This window comes from Rosa chinensis, chromosome 1 (genome assembly GCF_002994745.2).
Source record: "Rosa chinensis cultivar Old Blush chromosome 1, RchiOBHm-V2, whole genome shotgun sequence".
NCBI lineage: Eukaryota > Viridiplantae > Streptophyta > Magnoliopsida > Rosales > Rosaceae > Rosa > Rosa chinensis.
In genome coordinates, this window is record NC_037088.1 from 6940002 (window position 1) to 6957950 (window position 17949).

Here is a 17949-nt window from a genome sequence, read left to right on the forward strand (position 1 = left end):
GGGATAAATATCTTATCTTCTATCGTTTATGCGAAATTTCTCCGATATCGTCAAATATCCTCGATATATTAGATATTTGAGATATATCCCCGATAAAGTGAAGAAATATCAGTAAAATTTGATATAAATTTTTAAAAAAAAAACTCAGTAATTCTCTAAATGAAAATCTGTGTGAAGAGAGATCTCTTCAAGGCAAATCTGAGTGAGGAGAAATCCCCTCAAGGTGAATCTAGGTGAGTAGAAAATCCCCTCAAGGCGAATCTAGGTGAGGAAAAAAATCTCCTCAAAGCAAATCTAGGTGAGGAGAAATACCCTCAAGACGATTTTGGGTGAGAAGTAATTCTCTAAATGCAAATCTGTGTGAGGAGAGATTTGGTACTGTGTAGTCTGTGACTATGGCCCCATTTAGGATTGCTTCGCTTTTTAAAAAATTAGCTTTTGTTTAAAATTTTAGATTTTATTGTGTTTGGTAAATAAATAAAAAACAACTTTAATTGAAAGTTATAGGTCAGTGACAGTAGATTTTAGAAGTAACCTAGAGGTTGCTTTTAGAAGCTGCTGTGGATCAAGACACACTCTGCAGTTATTTTATGTACTGACAGCATTTTTAAAAATATTATTTACCAAACACGAAACTATTTTAATTCACAGCTGATTATTCTCACAACACAGCAACAACAGTTTTTTTTTTAAAGTTACAGCAATCCCAAACTAGCCCTATGTCTGTAACTCTGTATGTAGTTTGTAACTCTGTAGTTGAATAATAGAAAGAAGATAAAGGTTCAATTATTCAAATGAGGACAAATGATATTGTAGAAGGAAGTCAAAGAACCATATATGGATGACATGATGAGAAGAGAGTGTAGAGTACGGAATGAGAATAGTTGGTCATGGTGCTCAAGAGAAGACCCGATATGGGAGGAGGACTAGAGGTGCAACTGATGATCAAAGTACCCATCTGATGTTTCTTCAATTGTCTTAAGTTTTGGCTATATCAGTTTAGGCACAGAGCGCAGTGGGACCTTAAATGAATCTCATGAAGGCAACAATCAATTTGATTATGATGCTTATGGATATAATCAATATGGAGAAGTGTATGATCAGTCATCCAGTTGGGTTCATCCTTATTATTCCCTTATAGGGGAAACAGTCGGCAGCTCTAAAGAGATCTATAACTATCATGTTCATCACTACAATTCGCACTATATGGGTCATATGTTTTGGTCTGATTATTGCATTTTCGTAGACCAGCGAGCGGCTTTTCAACCGCCTAGAGTCTCTTTTCGGATGTAGATGAAGTTGACATTCATATGTATTTATATGTAATTCTAAATTTCTAATAAATTGACTTTTTTCAAAAACGACATTTTGTTTTCCTGTATCCCCGATATTTCTTATATCTCCCATTTTCAAAGTACCGATAGATATGAAGATAACGATATTTAAAACCTTAGGGGAGACCATGTATAGAAATTATTGCCTTTATCTAACTATTATTTTTTGAAAAGTTTATCTAACTATTATACATAAATTTTTTTTTAATAAAGGGCTGGTGCGGCTGCCCTTAAATCTTAATTAATAAAACTGTCGAATACAATTGGGGGACATTGAGTCTAAACCCCTGATTACAATAAGCATCTAGAGAACGTCCTGAAATACTATCATTCGTCTCTACCAAATAATTGTATTCAACTAGGCACCAACTAGCAAAAAGCGCTCTAGTGGCGACTCTATTTGCTTTAATATAGCGGTGACATAACAGAAAGATAACTCGATATGTAATCCGATTACAACGTAGCATAATTACCATACGCACAGTTTTCCTACTATGTTGCCGTCGGAAGATAAATTCGACGACACTTAGTCTCACCCTACTACTAGGAGGCAACGACCATTTGACGAAGTAATGAACTCGCCGCCTATCTAGAGCAGACAATGCACTTTGAGTGCATACACAGACAAAAAGCCCGACTATTCCTACACAACAAATATAGGGATTTATTGCTCCCAAAATGGGCAAAACAACTGGGCAAACTAAAACAGTAAAATTAAAATTAAAGGAAACAATAGCTTGGGTGAGGTCCATGAAGTGAACCCAACCCCCATCTCTAGCCCAGGACGAGCCCACTAGCAACCTCCAAGCCCAAAAGGCCAAATCAGCAACATATCCAGCCTTCCCTGCCCAAAGCAACAACTATGTTTCCCCGCCACCAAAACCACCATCCCACCACCGGCATTGGGCCACCCTCACGCCTTCGTCGTCGTCCAACCACCGCCGGACAACTCCAATAGGGGTGTGCAAAATATGGTACAAACCAGCCAAAATCGACAGATAAATATGGTTTGGTTAAGGTTTTTTAACTTTAAAAATTGAAAATCGGTTCAATACCGAACCAAATCATTTATGAACTGGGTTAGTTTGGTTTCTCTTATACTTAAACCGCGGAACCCGAACCAACCGGTATGTTCGAAACATAAGAAAATTATATATACACACACACACACATACACAATAAATATATATTCATTTGTTCGGTTTGTTCTAAGTAAGTTCTAAATCTCCAGTTATAACTTTATTCTCAAATGATATACTATCATATTGAATTCAAGGTTCAAAGGCCTAAAACCTTGGTATATAATCGCTACAATTTTTTTGATCCCTTCATATCACATCTCTGATCTCTCAATCTCTCAATCTCTCATCCTTTGACCTTTAATACTATCATATTAAGGGAGAATTCTTGGATACCTTGGTGTTTGCCATATCCTCATTTTGTTAAATACTTTGGACCATTGGATTAGTAATATATCCAATGATTCAAAATATTTAACAAATTGGTAACTTGTTTAGCTCTTAGCCTTTCTAATTTTTTTGGTAACACAAACTACTAATTGAATTTTTTTTTGAGAATGAACTACTAATTGAATTGAAAACAATAAAGACAGTGAAAACAATAAAGCCAATTAATGTTTGATTATCAATTGACAATTGACAATTATGATTTTTCCTTTTTCAAAAAAAATTAAAAGAACCTTCTATCCTAGGTTCACCGGATTACTTTTAGTTAAATAGTCTATATTACTAATTAATTTTATTATTAGTGAATTAATGCTTGATTAATGCTTGTTATTAATGGACAATTACACAATTGAAAATTACTTTTTTTCCTTATTAAAAACAAAAACCTTCTCCCTTCAAAAACAAAATAAAAACCTTCTAACCTAAGTTCGCAAAATTAGTATTAGTTAAGTGTAGATACCTCTACTAGTGACACTAGTTTGTTATCTCACCAAGCATAAGTAACACCCTCTTTGGGACACCCACAAGCCATGGTGAGGCCCAACCGAGACATGCATCTTGTAGCCCTATGTTCAAGCTACGCTACGGTATCCGGAAGTCGCAAATCCGTCGCCGGGAAGCCACCTTCCCGGCCTTGCCAAGTTGCCTCCACAATATGCTTCTTTGGACTAGAATAGTAACTTTGAGTCTCACATCTAAGAAAATGTAAATGAGGGGGCTTCCTTCACCTATAAAAGGAGACTCCTTCCCACTTACTCCACATCCCATTACATCTTTTGTAATCTTGTTAGGCCGCAAGGCTCGACACACTAGTACAGATTCAAGTGGACGTAGTTTCCCTCTAAGGCGGGAGACGAACCACTATACATCTCGTGTCACTCTCTCTCTCTCTCTCTCTCTCTAAAGCTAACTAGAGATCCCACGGATCACTAACGTTAACATTAAGTAATCTTTATTACCAATAAATTATATCATTAGTACTTTCCTTAACCAAATATAATTCTTTTTACATGCATTTTATGACAACGACAACAATTAGTGTAAAAATAAATAATATTTGTTTTAAATGTAGTCAAATGAGAACCTACTTTAGGACTTATTTGCTCAAATGAGAATCTACTTTACTCTAATGAGAACTTATTACAATTACCACTTTAAGGACTTAATTATTCAAATTAGAACCTACTTTTCTCTAACGAAGACCTTATTTACTTTAATGCGGATTTTTTTTATTCTAATTACCACATGTGTCCTCAAAGTGGTTACATGAGTCCTCAAAGTGGTAAATATTATATAAAATAGAACATGTATGAATCTTTATGTTTTTATCATTAGTGAAATTATTACTACAATGACTACACATTTTATCACAACCCACAACACTTGATGTAAAAACGGTAATTTTTGTTCTATTTGTAGTAATTACTCTACCTAAACTAATGTACTAATTTATAGACGATTTAACAAGTATGACAACAAATTTGTTGTCAGAGTGGTAAATCTTTATGTTTTTATCATTAATGAAATTTTTACTACAATGACTACACATTTTACCACAATCACAACAATTGCTGTAAAAGCGGTAACTTTTGTCCTATTTATAGTAATTACTCAACCTAAACTAATGTACTAATTTATGGACAATTTAACAAGTGCAACAACAAATTTGTTGTCAAAGTGGTAAATCTTTAAATTTTTATCATTAATGGAATAATTATTCAATGACTACATATTTTACCATAACTCGCAACTATTGGTGTAAAAGCGGTAAATTTTGTTCTGATTGTAGTAATTACTTCAAAAACTATACCATTTACAAGATTAATTACCAACCATTTTACAATTCTGACAACATTTGTGTTGTGAACATGGTAAAATTAAAATTAGACCAAAAGATATGTAACAACTCAGTATTGTAAGGAGGTTCTCCACTTGATAATCAAGGTTCTAAATTTGATAAAAGTTGTCCAAATATGATGTTTACATGTTTGATCACTCAATTACAATAACCACAACAACTGTTGTCATAAGTCGTAATTGTAGTTCAACTATGTGTAATTTATTATTTTGACAATATTTGTTACATGATTTTTAACAATGTTACATATCAAGAAAGAGTGTGTTGTTAACATGGTAAATTTTATTTTTAAAAATGACACATGTCGATATTTAATTGGATAACTTGTTGACCAGTTCAGTAGGTTTCCACTATATTAATTTACTAAAAGTAAAAAAAACAAAAAAAACAAGGGTATGACAAACACTAAGGTACCCAAGACGACCCCATATATTTACATGACCAAAACAGACAATAATGTATTAGAAGAAGAAGAAAAAAATTGTCATATTTTTCTTATATATTTTTTTTTGGGTGAGGTCAGACGGGTGGTTTGGTGGCTGAGTCGGGGAAGCAGGCTGGGATCGGAGATGGCTTTTGCTGGATCGGAGCGGCGTTTGTTGGCAATCTATGGTCAGCCGGCCGGTTTCAATGGTCGGATGGTACAGATCGAAGATTGGCTGAGATAGATAGCGTGATGAGACGATCGATCCCGATCCAATTGCAGAGGGTCCAGATGCCGGCTGGTGTTGGGTGGTCTGAGATGCTTGGAGTTTAGGGCTGCATACCGATTGGGTTGGATCGGTTTTGACTCCAAACCATCTCTATACCAAAGTGAGCGGTTTAGGCATTTTGGAAAACCGGTCATAAAAAAAAAAAAAACTCAATCCGACCCAATCCAATCCAATTAAAGATGGTTTGGTTTGGTCGGTTAGACGGTTTTCACCTATATAATATTAACATGCTATTTATGAAAAAATTCATAGTAAAAATTCAATCTCAAGAATTGAAATTGTGTTAAATTATCTAAATTTAAAATTCAATAATTAAAATCCAAAACATATAGTCCAAAACTAAAATCAAAATTAGATTCAAAGTGATTCACTTATTTAATGACTTAATCATCAATACTAGCTTAATATGAGGGGTCGTCTTGGGTACCTTAGTGTTTGCCATACCCTTGTAAAATCTAATTTAAAATATAAAATAATAAGAATGTGATTAATAAAGAATGTATATTAAGTAGTTAGGGGTGTGTTAAAAAATTTCCGGGTAGACCTGTGAAAGTGCTCCGGGTAGAGATTGCCTTCTGGTGGCGAGGTGTCCGGATTCCAAAGTTGGAGGTCTGGCGTTCTGACCGTGTATGGCTGCGGATTTCCGGCGGCTGCATCTCAACTTATGGTCCGTGGTCTGTGGTCTGCAGGATTCGAGTCCGGACCTTGGCCTCATTTTAGTGTTGCGGTGACGTCGAAGCCAGTGGCTGACCCATTTTGAGAGGCGACAGATAGGGCTTTGGTTTGGGCTAGGGTTTCAAAGTTCTTAGGCTGGGGCTTATTGGGCTGGGGATCCTTGCTTCGGTTCAGGGCTACATATGCTAGGGTTGGGCTTTTGTTAGTATATGTATCCGTCCCTAAGGCTGGCCGGCTGGGTTACCCTGGAGCCTCCAGGAATTCTTGGACTATAAGTAAACCTGAACGTGTTGTATTCCCTATTATGCGATGTGGAGAGATTTGTGGTTTATGTATTCAAGACTTAAAATACTAGTGGTCTAGTTCTATGTGCATTTGCAGAAGATTGTTGAGAAGTCGGCTTAAACAACGTGATAAAGGAAACTTGAAGAGGAAAGTGGTATGCAGAAATGAACTTGGGAAGTTAGTTAAAAGGCTCTTCACCACTCCACTTGGTTGTAATTACAAATCAGTTCTGCACTCCAACCCAAGACACCGGCCATCCGAACTGTATATCTTCATCTAGTACAATCGAAATCATCATCTGAAAGTACTCTGTCTATCCCAATATGATACAGAGCACTCTGAATTAATGCTACGATCCTTCATCGTCTGGCTAGATTTTACTGGACTTGGAAGGCCCTTCATGCTCGGAGATCGTTGCTGGATACCACCGGACTTGCCAATCCTTCTGGAACTTAGTGGCACTTCACTGTTGATGGAAGATATAAGAGAGATGTTGTTGTTCTTGCATGGTGAATAGCTCTCAGAGCAAGTATCCAAACTCCATGGCCTTAATTTAGGGGAGCTTAAAGACCTCGCTTTCAATTTAGCAGATTTTGTTGCGGCCATGTAAGTAGGAACAATAGGAGATCTTGTAAAGGAATTTTCATCTCCCAATGAACACTGCTTCCTGTGGTGTAAGGATGACTTTCTTGGAGAATCCATTCCTTCATTAATCAGATGACTATTCTGTCTTTGCAGGTTTCTAAGCCCAACTTGTTTTCCACCTCCAAACTCCTCTTTTCTATTCGAAGCCAAAACTGTGTCCAAGTCTTCAAGTTCTTTGCTTTTAGAAATTTGGGTATCAACCCATTGGTCCAACCAGTATCTCCATCTTCCATTTACCTTTTTTCTTTCTGATTCTGCTGATTTCTAAGAAAACAAAAATACATACACCTTTAGAAGAAGATAGCTTTGACAAGAAAAAAAAGAACAGATCAATATAGTAGAGGAACTTACCCTATGGCTATACCAATATTCCTTTATTCTTTCTCTCTTAAGCATAGCCTCTTTCTTGCTCATAAACAAGGCCTCTGCCTCTTCCTTTGAAACAAGTCTGTCATCCCACCTTCTTTGGCTGTTTGAGTCCATCTAAACATTTGTACAGAATATCTATGTCACATTGAAGCAAAGAAAGTCACGTTGCAAAAGGCACTGATTAAATTTATTTTTGAGATATCAGTTGGCCAAACATACCCTTATTATCTTGTCCCTCAAATTTTGGAACTGATCATTATATTCATCATAGTTATAAGTATCTCCTTCTTTGGTTTGGAATCTCCTGGCACATACGTGCGATTGGATGTTTATTATAGACTGCAAGCACTTGAGTGTAGTCATTGCTTGTCGTCTCACAGTTTGTCCTCGAATAATAGCTTGGAGCTTCACTATTCCCCTTAGTGCCCTCAAAGCTTTCCTTGCCTGCAATGTCCTCCAACAAATATTCATCAGAAACCATGCAGCAGTGGTACGTTTCATCAACTGATCTTAGCACCATACGATAAAATAATCTACAATGCCTGACTATGAATTGGTTACTAATGATAGTTCACTTCAGATTCACAACCAGACAACATAATATGCAAGACTATTTGACAGCAGGACATTTCCAAAAATTCATCTAGTTAATATAATGTAATAGAAATAGAATTATTATACTTGATCTAGTTATGTAAATGGTGAATGAGTAACTAGGAAATCAAAAACCACAAAATACTACTATTTTCAGATAATCATAAACTTACACATCCTAAACATTACTTCTCCAAACTCAAAGTTTCTTGTTACCTTTTGTATTAACTCAAACTCTGCATACAGTTACTAGAAAAATTAAATTCTGTTATGATGCGAAATATAGAGAAAAGCATGTACAAACTCACAAGGTAACCGCGGAAGGCGGTTTGAATTTTAACAGCAGCAAGTTCTTGTGTTTCCTTCTCACATTGATGTTCCAATTCAGTGGCCTGATTTCGAGCTTTAAGACCAGTGAGCCACACGACCTCAGCAGCAGCATGAGCAGCTGCAACAGCAGCTTCTGCAGCAGCAGTGCTCGCAATAGCCACATTCAGAGCATGCTTGCTTTGTTCTTCCTCTGCCTCATTGAGTGTCCTTTCCTTTAATGGTGATGGTGGTGCTGGTGCTGGTGCTGTTATTGAGGGTAACCTTTTAATCTTAAGCCTTCCGAAAACCCATCTTCTTCTCTTCTCCTTCTACAGATAGTTGAGCAAATGAGGGATGGGACTCAAACAATTGAAACAGAACAAAATAGCAGAACAAGCAAAGTGCTTACATTATTTTGCTTTGTCTGTGTGTCTGAAACAAAGAAGCTTTTAACTATACTGAACCAGCTCTTCTTTGCCATTGAAGAACCAATAGATCACATCATACTACGAGGAAATATGAAGCTGGTTTCAGAATCCCATTTGCAAAGAAGCATTTATCCATATGCACAAACAGCAAGAAAAGATTAAATAAATTAAGTTAATAAGCTTGTAGATCATGGCTTGAAATAGAATCAAAATGCTAAATTATATGCGCAGATTTTGTGTATAAGATCTAAAATAGTATCTCACCCATCTTCTGAAATCAAGTGATTTTCAGATATCAATAAAGAATCACAGCAACATGAACTTTCATCTCTGTGGAGGGTACTTTTATAAAGTTCAAGAAGATCACTTGGAATTCACTCAACCTTATAATATCATATAGTATTGAAAAAGGTGTTAGGGAAGTCCATCAGAAATGGAGGAAGAGAAGCAGATGTATATTGGGGAACTAAATTACAAAGACTAAAGAGGATTGTTAAATTTCCAAGCTGATAAAAAATCTAAAGGGGTATGTTTGTTTGTCAATTGAACTATGAACAGCCCACATCTTCCCTCTTTCACATAATGGGAATTCTTCTGTGCAATATGTGGGCCAAAGAAAGCAATTGTACTGAAAAGTAGAGCAACTCTGTGTTCATGGAGGAGGAGACTCATAATGAAGTATGAGGAAATACACTTTTGATGGGGGCCTCTCATCCTTCTGTGCAACCTCCAAATTTCTCTACTGTAACAGACATGTTCAAATGTCCGTTGGAATCAAATTACTGAACTATCCTCAGATTTAACTGAATCACTTCTTATACCATGCAACAGCAGTAAGCAGTCCACTACTCCACTATGGATAATGAGACTTTGCTTGTAGATGTTGATATTTAGAAGACTACAAAGGATAAATACTTTTGATCATTGTATAAGAGTAACCATGAAAACGATTTGCGTTTTCTGTTCTATACATTTTGTTTTCCCTTGTTTGTATTCTAGGTTTGTTCTATATTTACTCCATTGAATGGTCAAGATCCAGAGGCTATTTGCTGAGAAATAGAGCTGGGATATATCCTTTTCCTTGTTGACTTGAAACCTGGATCCATCCTTTTTTGAAGGGAATGAGTAATTTTTAGTCAGTCACAGTGTTGTGTAGTGACAATTAGTGAACCATATGGGACCTCCTGGTTAAAGAGATTGTACCACTGGCAAGTGGCAACTACGTTGACGTTATTCGATCACTTGGTCCATCAAATAATATGCAAGAGGAGATAGGTATAGAATGCTTCCATAATCCACACACACCACTAGACAGAGAGAGAATGTGAGGCAATAATTATTGAGGGATGTGGGGAGTCACAATGTGCAAGAGACGAGAGAATGTGGGGGAAGAAAACAAAGGGGAAACAAAGTGGCCTTGCACAGCTGTTCAAGGGCCCAAAACAGAAGAATGGTGGTGACTAATACATTCTCATATTTTCAGGAACAAAAGGGAAAGAAATATATATATATATATATATATATTTATTTATTAAAACTATATCGGGTCTCGGAGTGGTATTCTTGTAATACTTGTTTTGTCGGTATTTTCATTGGAAGGTAAATGAAGATTCTTGTTTGTTTACCAACATGAATAGGGTTGAGAATGAATCAGTAAGAAGAAATGGAGGAAAGATAAGAAGTGAATTGGAATTAGGATAGAGAAGCCTCACAGTCAAATTAACTGTATAAATTGGGGATTGCCTAGAGTTCATCTTTCATATTCAACTAGTTAGAGAGCCAGCGCTTTGCTACGGGTAGTATAGCTGCATTCAAGAAAATTATCAATTGTCTTCTTTCTAACTGAACTCACTTATTAGGTCTTGGTGTTCTATTATATACTTGAGAATAATCCGAAGAAATAGGTGTCTTTGCTTGAAGCTACTATTTGCCCATGATTTTTGTGCCTTCCTTGCTGGTGCTACCCGCTCCTTGACCTGAAATAAAGATTTAAACCATGAATTTCCCAATAGTTGGGATATTCTGAGTTCCATCTATTCTACCATCCAAACTCCAGAGTATGTATATATCAAATCAGGCACAAAATGAGAACTAAATCAATTTCATAACCTTAATATCATCAAATGAACTCATCCATTTTAGAAGTTAGCAAAGACTATAATAGCTTACTACACGTTCACTACACCAATCCACAACCCCAACTCCAAATGTACACAACAAACTAACCTCATCAGGTGTCAATGCAGGGTAATATCCCAAGTATTTCATGATTGCAGGTTCATAGCACTGAACCTTGGTCTCTGATTGCGCTGTCCTTTCCCTTGGAGGTCCCTGCACAGTAAACACCAATTATACAAATCAAACATCATAACAACCTTATGCAGCCACAAACGTCCAATAACCTTCTTCAATACTTTCTTTAGCTGTCTCTTTTTGTCATTACTTTACTCATTTACACTAACATTTGGCATGTCTAAATAGTTCAAATCCTTCCAAAACTATAAGCAATCACACAGCAGTTTCATTCCGAAGTGATAGCTAAAGATCTCAACAGCTAAATAATGTAACACCACAGATGAACAGAAACTGACTACAAAATGTAGAATCAGAAAGAAACACTTATGAAAACGAAAAACCTAAGAAACAGTACAATCGAAAATCAAAACTCACATAAATGAAACTGTTCTCCTGGCTCTGATTCCCATCGTCCAACACTGCCATTGATTAAACCAGTCAAATCAATGCACAAAGTTCAATCATATAAATTATAGGGATAATCAGAGAGAATTCTTAAATCATCCAAAAATATGCTATTATAAAAGTAGAGGAAAAAACAGTTTGGCGTCAAAACATCAGCTCCATCATTTTAAAATTTGAGTAAGTTAAGAACTATCTATTTAATCAAAGCACCAAATGTTCACAACTCCCAAAATCATTTTTCCAGTTCATGCTTTTCTGCAATAAAGCACCAAGGCAGTCTTTATCACACACTACAAAGTGATTGGCTAAGATTTAAGAGAAACATATGTATAGCATATATCATACTCACATAAATGAGCTTGAGCTTTTCCAAGTGGTGTTGTTGTAAGAGAAATCTCTCCATACAAAATTTCAAATAATTAATCATAACAAAACAGTAATCTTATAAGAAATCGATGCTGCAGTTTTGTAGTTCATGCTTTTCTGCAATGCAGTCTTTATCACACTCTACAAAGTGATTGACTAAGATTTAAGAGAAATATATGTATAGTATATTTCATACTCACACACTCCCTCTATCACATTCAGTAGGAAGTGAGCTTGAGCTTTCCCAAGTGCAGTTGTTGTAAGAGAAATCCCTGCATACCAAATTTCAACTAATTAATCATAACAGAATAGTAATCTTATGAGTAAAACAAAATAGATGCTGCAGTTTTGTATTTCATACACTGTCTTGATTCGTTTGAAGAACCATCCAGGTATAGTTTCAGTAAGCTTGTTTGCTGTAAAATATCTTTCTCTGGTTATATGCTTTAGTTATAGGATATGAAGCCCACCTGCGATTATTTATAGTGAAAGATATTTATCAATGGATTACATACCCTTCTCCATTTCCTGCCCTACAATATTCCCTGAACTGTTGACATTCAGCTTTCACCTTTTTGGCTCCAATGCTGCACCTATTGGCAAAAGGAATTGTGAGATTAAATCTTGTTCTCTTAAAAGTCAATAGAGAATATACTAATCGGACCATATGTTGAGATTGAGATGCTTACCTTGCGCTGCTTCCCTTAAAGGCTTAAACTGATGCATATGATTATCCAAATTATAAAAATCATGAGGGGTTTTCTCTCTGCACAGAACAAAAGCCAGTATTATTATTATCGGAACCAGCTAGAAGTGTGGGTGCAGAAGTATTATTGAAGCACACTGACTTGTAGAATGATCAGATATGCTCATCAAATAAAGTATGAGATCTAATGGAAATAGAAAAAAAGCAGGTGTGAAAAGCCAAAGAAAAAAAAAAGAATGAATAGAAGACAATGTGAATGGCAAAGCACCCGAACTAATTGCTCAAACTGTTGGAGGTGAGATTGAAAAGAAATTGGAACTAATTGCTCAAACTGTTGGAGGTGAGATTGAAAAGAAACTGGAAATAATTGCTCAAACTATTGGAGCTGAGATTGAAAAGAAATTGGATTCAAATACTACCCTGCAAAAACCCCATTGCTCATCTAAAATACAATGCAGAAAACTTACTTTTTAAACAACTCAACCCAGTACTCCATCGATCTCCTTCTCTGCCATACCAAAAAATCTGCGTACAATTATTTAAAAAGCATGAGTAGGCAAAAGAGTACCAATCCATCTCTAAGAGTAAAAATGAACCATCTTGTTGCCTACTAAACTTTCAAGAAATACCTTTGTTTCATTAAGATCAAACACTCATAACTGACCAATTAGACAATATGCCAAAGTTGATTGCACCCAAATTCACAGAAAACACATGTTCCAAATACCCATTAAGAGTTTCAATCACAAAATCCCAAAACTTGCCCAAAATCCAATCTTTGGCACACCTGAATTCCTTTTAACATTCACACATTTGCAAAGTAAAAGCAATGAAGAAAAGGGTATGTACCGGTTCCTTGTCCAAACCCACTGGAACATTGTTAGTAGCCATTGGACCCTGAAAACTCAAAATTAATTCACACAAACCCAAAATTGAACAGAATGGCAGAAAGGGTTATAGCATCTTACTGGGTGTCTCACTCAGATACCCTCTCTCTCTTTTTCTGTCGCCTCCTTGCTGCCTCTTTCTCAATGTTGCTCCAACTTTTATTTTATTTCATTTGCGGGTTTATTTCTGGCCAATACCGACCGTCATTTCAAACACAAATTCTTAAAACCTATTTCATGCCACAGCAGATACCATGTGTGAGTAAGACAAATGAGCCCTTAAACAATAAGCATTCATTCAAATCAAATGTCACCCAAAAAAGCTAAACAATTATTGAAGCCAAGCTTAAACAGAGAAACGAAGAACTGGCTAACCTATGTAGCTTCTGCAGAGGTAACCCAAATGATAACTATATATCAACGATCAGAAGCAACCCACCTCTGTACCTCCAACCTTTAACAGAACCCAGTTAGAGGAATGAGAAACGCGATGGCTATTATGCACCAAATACCCAGTTGTAAAACACAAACACAAACAAAACACAGCTTTGTACCTCAATTGTTTTGTTTTAATACTGCGTTTCTTCCTCTTTCAATTTCCAGAAGCTCCAAAATTATCTACAGACTCCCTCAAAATCAATAACACACTTGGAAAGGCCTTTGTTACTCAAACTCAAAATCAATGACGTGTGAAAGTTTACAGCTGTTTGTAAGAAATTTTTGGGTAAATTTCCTTTTACCACCTGATCTTTAGATTCTAAATTATTTGTGCCCTTGCACTATTAATATCATCACGGCAGGGCCGCTCACCTGCGGGACACTCTTTAAGGGACAAAACGGGACAAATCAGCCATAACCGTTGGATGTTAAATGAATAAATCCAACGGATCTGTTTCATCCTAATTCTTATCCCAACTCCCACTGTTCATCTTCCTCTCCTCTCACGGCTCTCTAAGCCATGCCCAGATTTGTTCATCTTCTTCTCCTCTCATATCTAAGCCATGCCCAGATTGTTTTCAACTTTTCATCTTCTGCTTCTCTCATATCTTTATCTGCCTTTCCATTTTTTTTTACCCATTTCTTAGGTAAAGTCTCCCAACTATATTTGAAAATGATGAAACTTTTTGACCCAAAATTCATATTCCAAGACAAATTCAATTCAATATCGCATTCAAGACCTCAACATCCAGCAGCTAACTACAAATTGACAATAACCAAAACCAAGAAAGGAAATTGCTTGACTTTCAAGAAAGAAAACAACGAATTTAGCCAAAAATAATGAAAACCCACTTCAAATTATCAACAAAAAAATCGAACTAATACACAGAAACAGAGAAAGAGAGTTACGATTTCTTGGCTTGCTCGAGAGAACAGGCATTTCCGAAGTGAAAGAGATCATATATCCCATCTGCATAAACTCTCACAGGTCGTACCCATTTCATCATTTTCAAATATAGTTGGGAGACTTTACCTAAGAAATGGGTAAAAAAAATGGAAAGGCAGATAAAGATATGAGAGGAGCAGAAGATGAAAAGTTGAAAACAATCTGGGCATGGCTTAGATATGAGAGGAGAAGAAGATGAACAAATCTGGGCATGGCTTAGAGAGCCGTGAGAGGAGAAGAGATGAACAGTGGGAGTTGGGATAAGAATTAGGATGAAACAGATCCGTTGGATTTATTCATTTAACATCCAACGGTTGTGGCTGATTTGTCCCGTTTTGTCCCTTAAAGAGTGTCCTGCAGGTGAGCGGCCCTGATCATCACGGTGCTCCTGTACTTACTAATTTCAATCAATATTATCTAACCCTTGGCTTTCTTACCACTATTGTGTGATATATTTTGAAATTGTAGTCACATACAATATAATTTTGCATGCCACATTAATGAATCATCATCATACATAAGAGCTTATTAGATCCACATCTTCAATTTACAAAATACTTGACAAAAAACCTAATGATTAGACATGATTGATTAAATTATTAGACATGATTGATTAAATTATTAGACATGATTAAATTATTAGACATGATTGATTAAATTAGAGAGCACATGGTTATATATGATGAAATTAAAAGTGCAGGGTCATAACTGATTTAACATATAAAGATTAGGGAGGTAAAATAAAATTAGCTCAAAAAATAACTCAAAAGTATAGTCTTTTAGTATATTATTATGAGATTAATCTTTATTAATAATATAAAAATGTAGTATCATATTTTTTGTCTTCATTCAATAGTTGTATTATTGTGAGATTAGTTTTTATTAATAAATATATATTTAAGGACTAAATACTCATTACTCCTCATACTTTTGCATGAAAAACAGTATAGTCCCTGACCTTTAAAATTAAACAAGATAGTCCATAATCTCTCATTTTTCACATTTAAGGTCTATTTCATCCAATCTCCGTCAAAAAAGTCTGTTAAGTTGCCAACGTGGCAAATCCTGCGCTGCCAGCTCAGCTAGACGCCTGCCTCATCAGTTCAAAATGTCCAAATTAACCTTGGCTTAATTTCACCCTCCTCCATCCCAAACTCCCGCCTTCAACACCCCAAGTTGTTGAATTTTGAGGCTGCCACGTGTCATTTTATGGTTGGTTTAAAAAAAAATTTGAACTAGATAAATATAGGAGAACATATATGGTGCCAGCCCTAGAACAAACCAAGGTTACAAGGGAAAGATAAATCTGGATAGTATGAAGCAAGATATTGCTGCCATAAAAATGATCCCAAAAATACATACAAAACTAGTAACTTCCTTCATTCATAATGATCCCAAAAATACAGTGCTTGCAACATTATCTAGCCCTAAAACAACACTCTAATTTACCCAAAAAAAAAACAAAACAAAATTAGAGCATTACATCCTCAATCATTGTTCAGAAAACTAACATATCTCTAATCATCTTATCAAAAGATAGCAACCAAGTGACACAACACAAGGTTGCCCCAAACAAGAGGATGTCTAATTCATTTGTTGGCATGGGTAGGCTATCTAAATTTCCATTTCAACAACTAATTTCCACTTTCTTTACCTGAATTGTTGTTGATCCTTTGTGAAGACCTTGTTGGTGTTGCAGCCTTATCTCTTGATGCCCTAGAAGGCTGTACAGGCCTTGAACTTATGCTGGTTGATGTAGCTTGTACAGGCCTTGGTCCTGTACTTGTAGTACTAGACTTTGGAGGCCTTCCTCTTGCAGGTTTGTTTGCATCAAGCCTTGCTGCCCTCAAGTTAGCCATTTTTTCTGGACACACATTCATTTAGAGGCATATGAGTCAAGATAGCCCATTACAGCAAAGATATACAAAACAATTACACAATAAAGTGGAGTATTACCCTTTGATACTCAACCCTCTCCTTGGCTTTTTGCCTTAGCTCATTTGCAGTCATCGGTGCTTTCTTCCCTTTCTTTGACTACAACAAGCAATAATCATATTAAATGACATAAATTTGATCAGCAAAAATGTCAAAACACTTTACAAAGCAGAATCTTAAATCTTACCATATTTTGGGAACTTTCTCCTCCATTAGTGTTAAGCCTCCTCTTCTTATCACTAGCAGCAGTAGTCTTCTTTCCCTTACTTGGCAAATGCCTCTGGCAGGTTTTCATATTGTGACCTTCTTGACCACAATTGCCACACTTAAGGGATCTTTGTATCCTTCCAATTTTGCCAGCACCATTGATGACCACCTCTGAAGCATCCTTAATCCTTTTCGTCTTTTTTGGTTAAACCAAGGTATCCCCCACCCGTAGGTAAGGACTAATCCCTCTCGAGCCGGGTCGGACCCCATTTAGGGGGGAAGCTCTCCCAATACTGGCTGCTCCATTTAGGGGGGAAGCTCTCCCAATACTGAAGCATCCTTAATCCTTTTCGTCTTTGGCCTACCGGCCTGCCTTGTATATTGTGGAGGTAGGATACTTAGACCTTCACCCTCGTACCACATGTCCATGTTATTAACAGGCTATAAGGGTTGCTGTAAATACTCATATATGTCTTCTTGAGATAGCAAGGTGCAACAAAGTCATCTGGTTCCTGCCTCATGCCATTAATTGCACAAATGGCATGCTTGCATGGGATTCTAGTTAGGTCCCATCTTTGGAAATTGCATGTCCTCAAATCAATGTCGACAACATTCTTGGTGCCTTCAATATTCTCAATCTCAGCTTGGCCGGCACCATTGAATGTTGGGATGTAGTCCTCTGCTGCCTTCACTTTATTCTTCTCAATGATGTTCCTTATTTTGGGGCATAAATTTCCATGGTATGCCTCCATTTTATCCCTTCTCTTATGAATCCTCCTCATTAGCTTCAGCCTTATCTCTTCCAACATAGTCACAGGTGGCTTACACCTTGCTTCTCGGATCAATCCATTGAAACTCTCACAACCATTGTTTATAAGCATGTCACAATCATAACCAGCAGGGAAATATGCCCTGGACCAATGTTTCGGGGGCCTCTCGGGCTCTGCAAAACAAAATAAAAAATTCATACATTAAAAGTGAGAACCATGTAGTGAAAAAGTGAGAACCATGTAGTGAAAAAGTACTGTAAATGATTTACCTTTCAACCATTTATAAGCATCCTCATCAAGGGACTTCAGCTCCTCCAT

The 17949-nt window shown here is 36.5% G+C and overlaps 1 protein-coding gene across 16 annotated transcripts; it reads right to left on the reverse strand.

The window, feature by feature from the left end:
• Positions 1-5949: 5949 nt before the first annotated feature.
• LOC112181748 (protein IQ-DOMAIN 14) lies at positions 5950-14916 on the reverse strand. Of its 16 annotated transcripts, none has more exons than XM_040510104.1 (17): positions 14146-14915; positions 13890-13953; positions 13711-13789; positions 13417-13565; positions 13298-13345; positions 12916-12973; positions 12432-12508; positions 12258-12335; positions 12104-12158; positions 11726-12014; positions 11347-11390; positions 10903-11007; positions 8658-8772; positions 8248-8577; positions 7565-7789; positions 7328-7459; positions 5950-7240 (listed from the first exon to the last, which is right to left on the reverse strand). In XM_040510104.1, the coding sequence occupies exons 13-17, from the start codon at positions 8727-8729 to the stop codon at positions 6626-6628; spliced, it is 1374 nt and encodes a 457-aa protein (XP_040366038.1). In that variant the 5' UTR covers positions 8730-8772; positions 10903-11007; positions 11347-11390; positions 11726-12014; positions 12104-12158; positions 12258-12335; positions 12432-12508; positions 12916-12973; positions 13298-13345; positions 13417-13565; positions 13711-13789; positions 13890-13953; positions 14146-14915; the 3' UTR covers positions 5950-6625. The 16 variants fall into 16 exon arrangements, with proteins under 16 accessions (XP_040366038.1, XP_040366034.1, XP_040366028.1 ...); XM_040510100.1 differs by having other exon boundaries at positions 13890-14038; XM_040510094.1 differs by having other exon boundaries at positions 8658-8754; positions 13890-14916.
• Between the last annotated feature and the right edge of the window lie 3033 nt (positions 14917-17949).

Excerpts from the sequence above, each read along its gene's own strand:
- LOC112181748 (XM_040510094.1), bottom strand. The coding sequence starts at position 8,729 with ATGGCAAAGAAGAGCTGGTTCAGTATAGTTAAAAGCTTCTTTGTTTCA. Across the intron at positions 8,578-8,657 it reads CACAGACAAAGCAAAATAAT|AAGGAGAAGAGAAGAAGATG; the intron begins GTAAGCACTTTG and ends AACTATCTGTAG. Across the intron at positions 7,460-7,564 it reads TGAGGGACAAGATAATAAGG|ATGGACTCAAACAGCCAAAG; the intron begins GTATGTTTGGCC and ends ACAAATGTTTAG.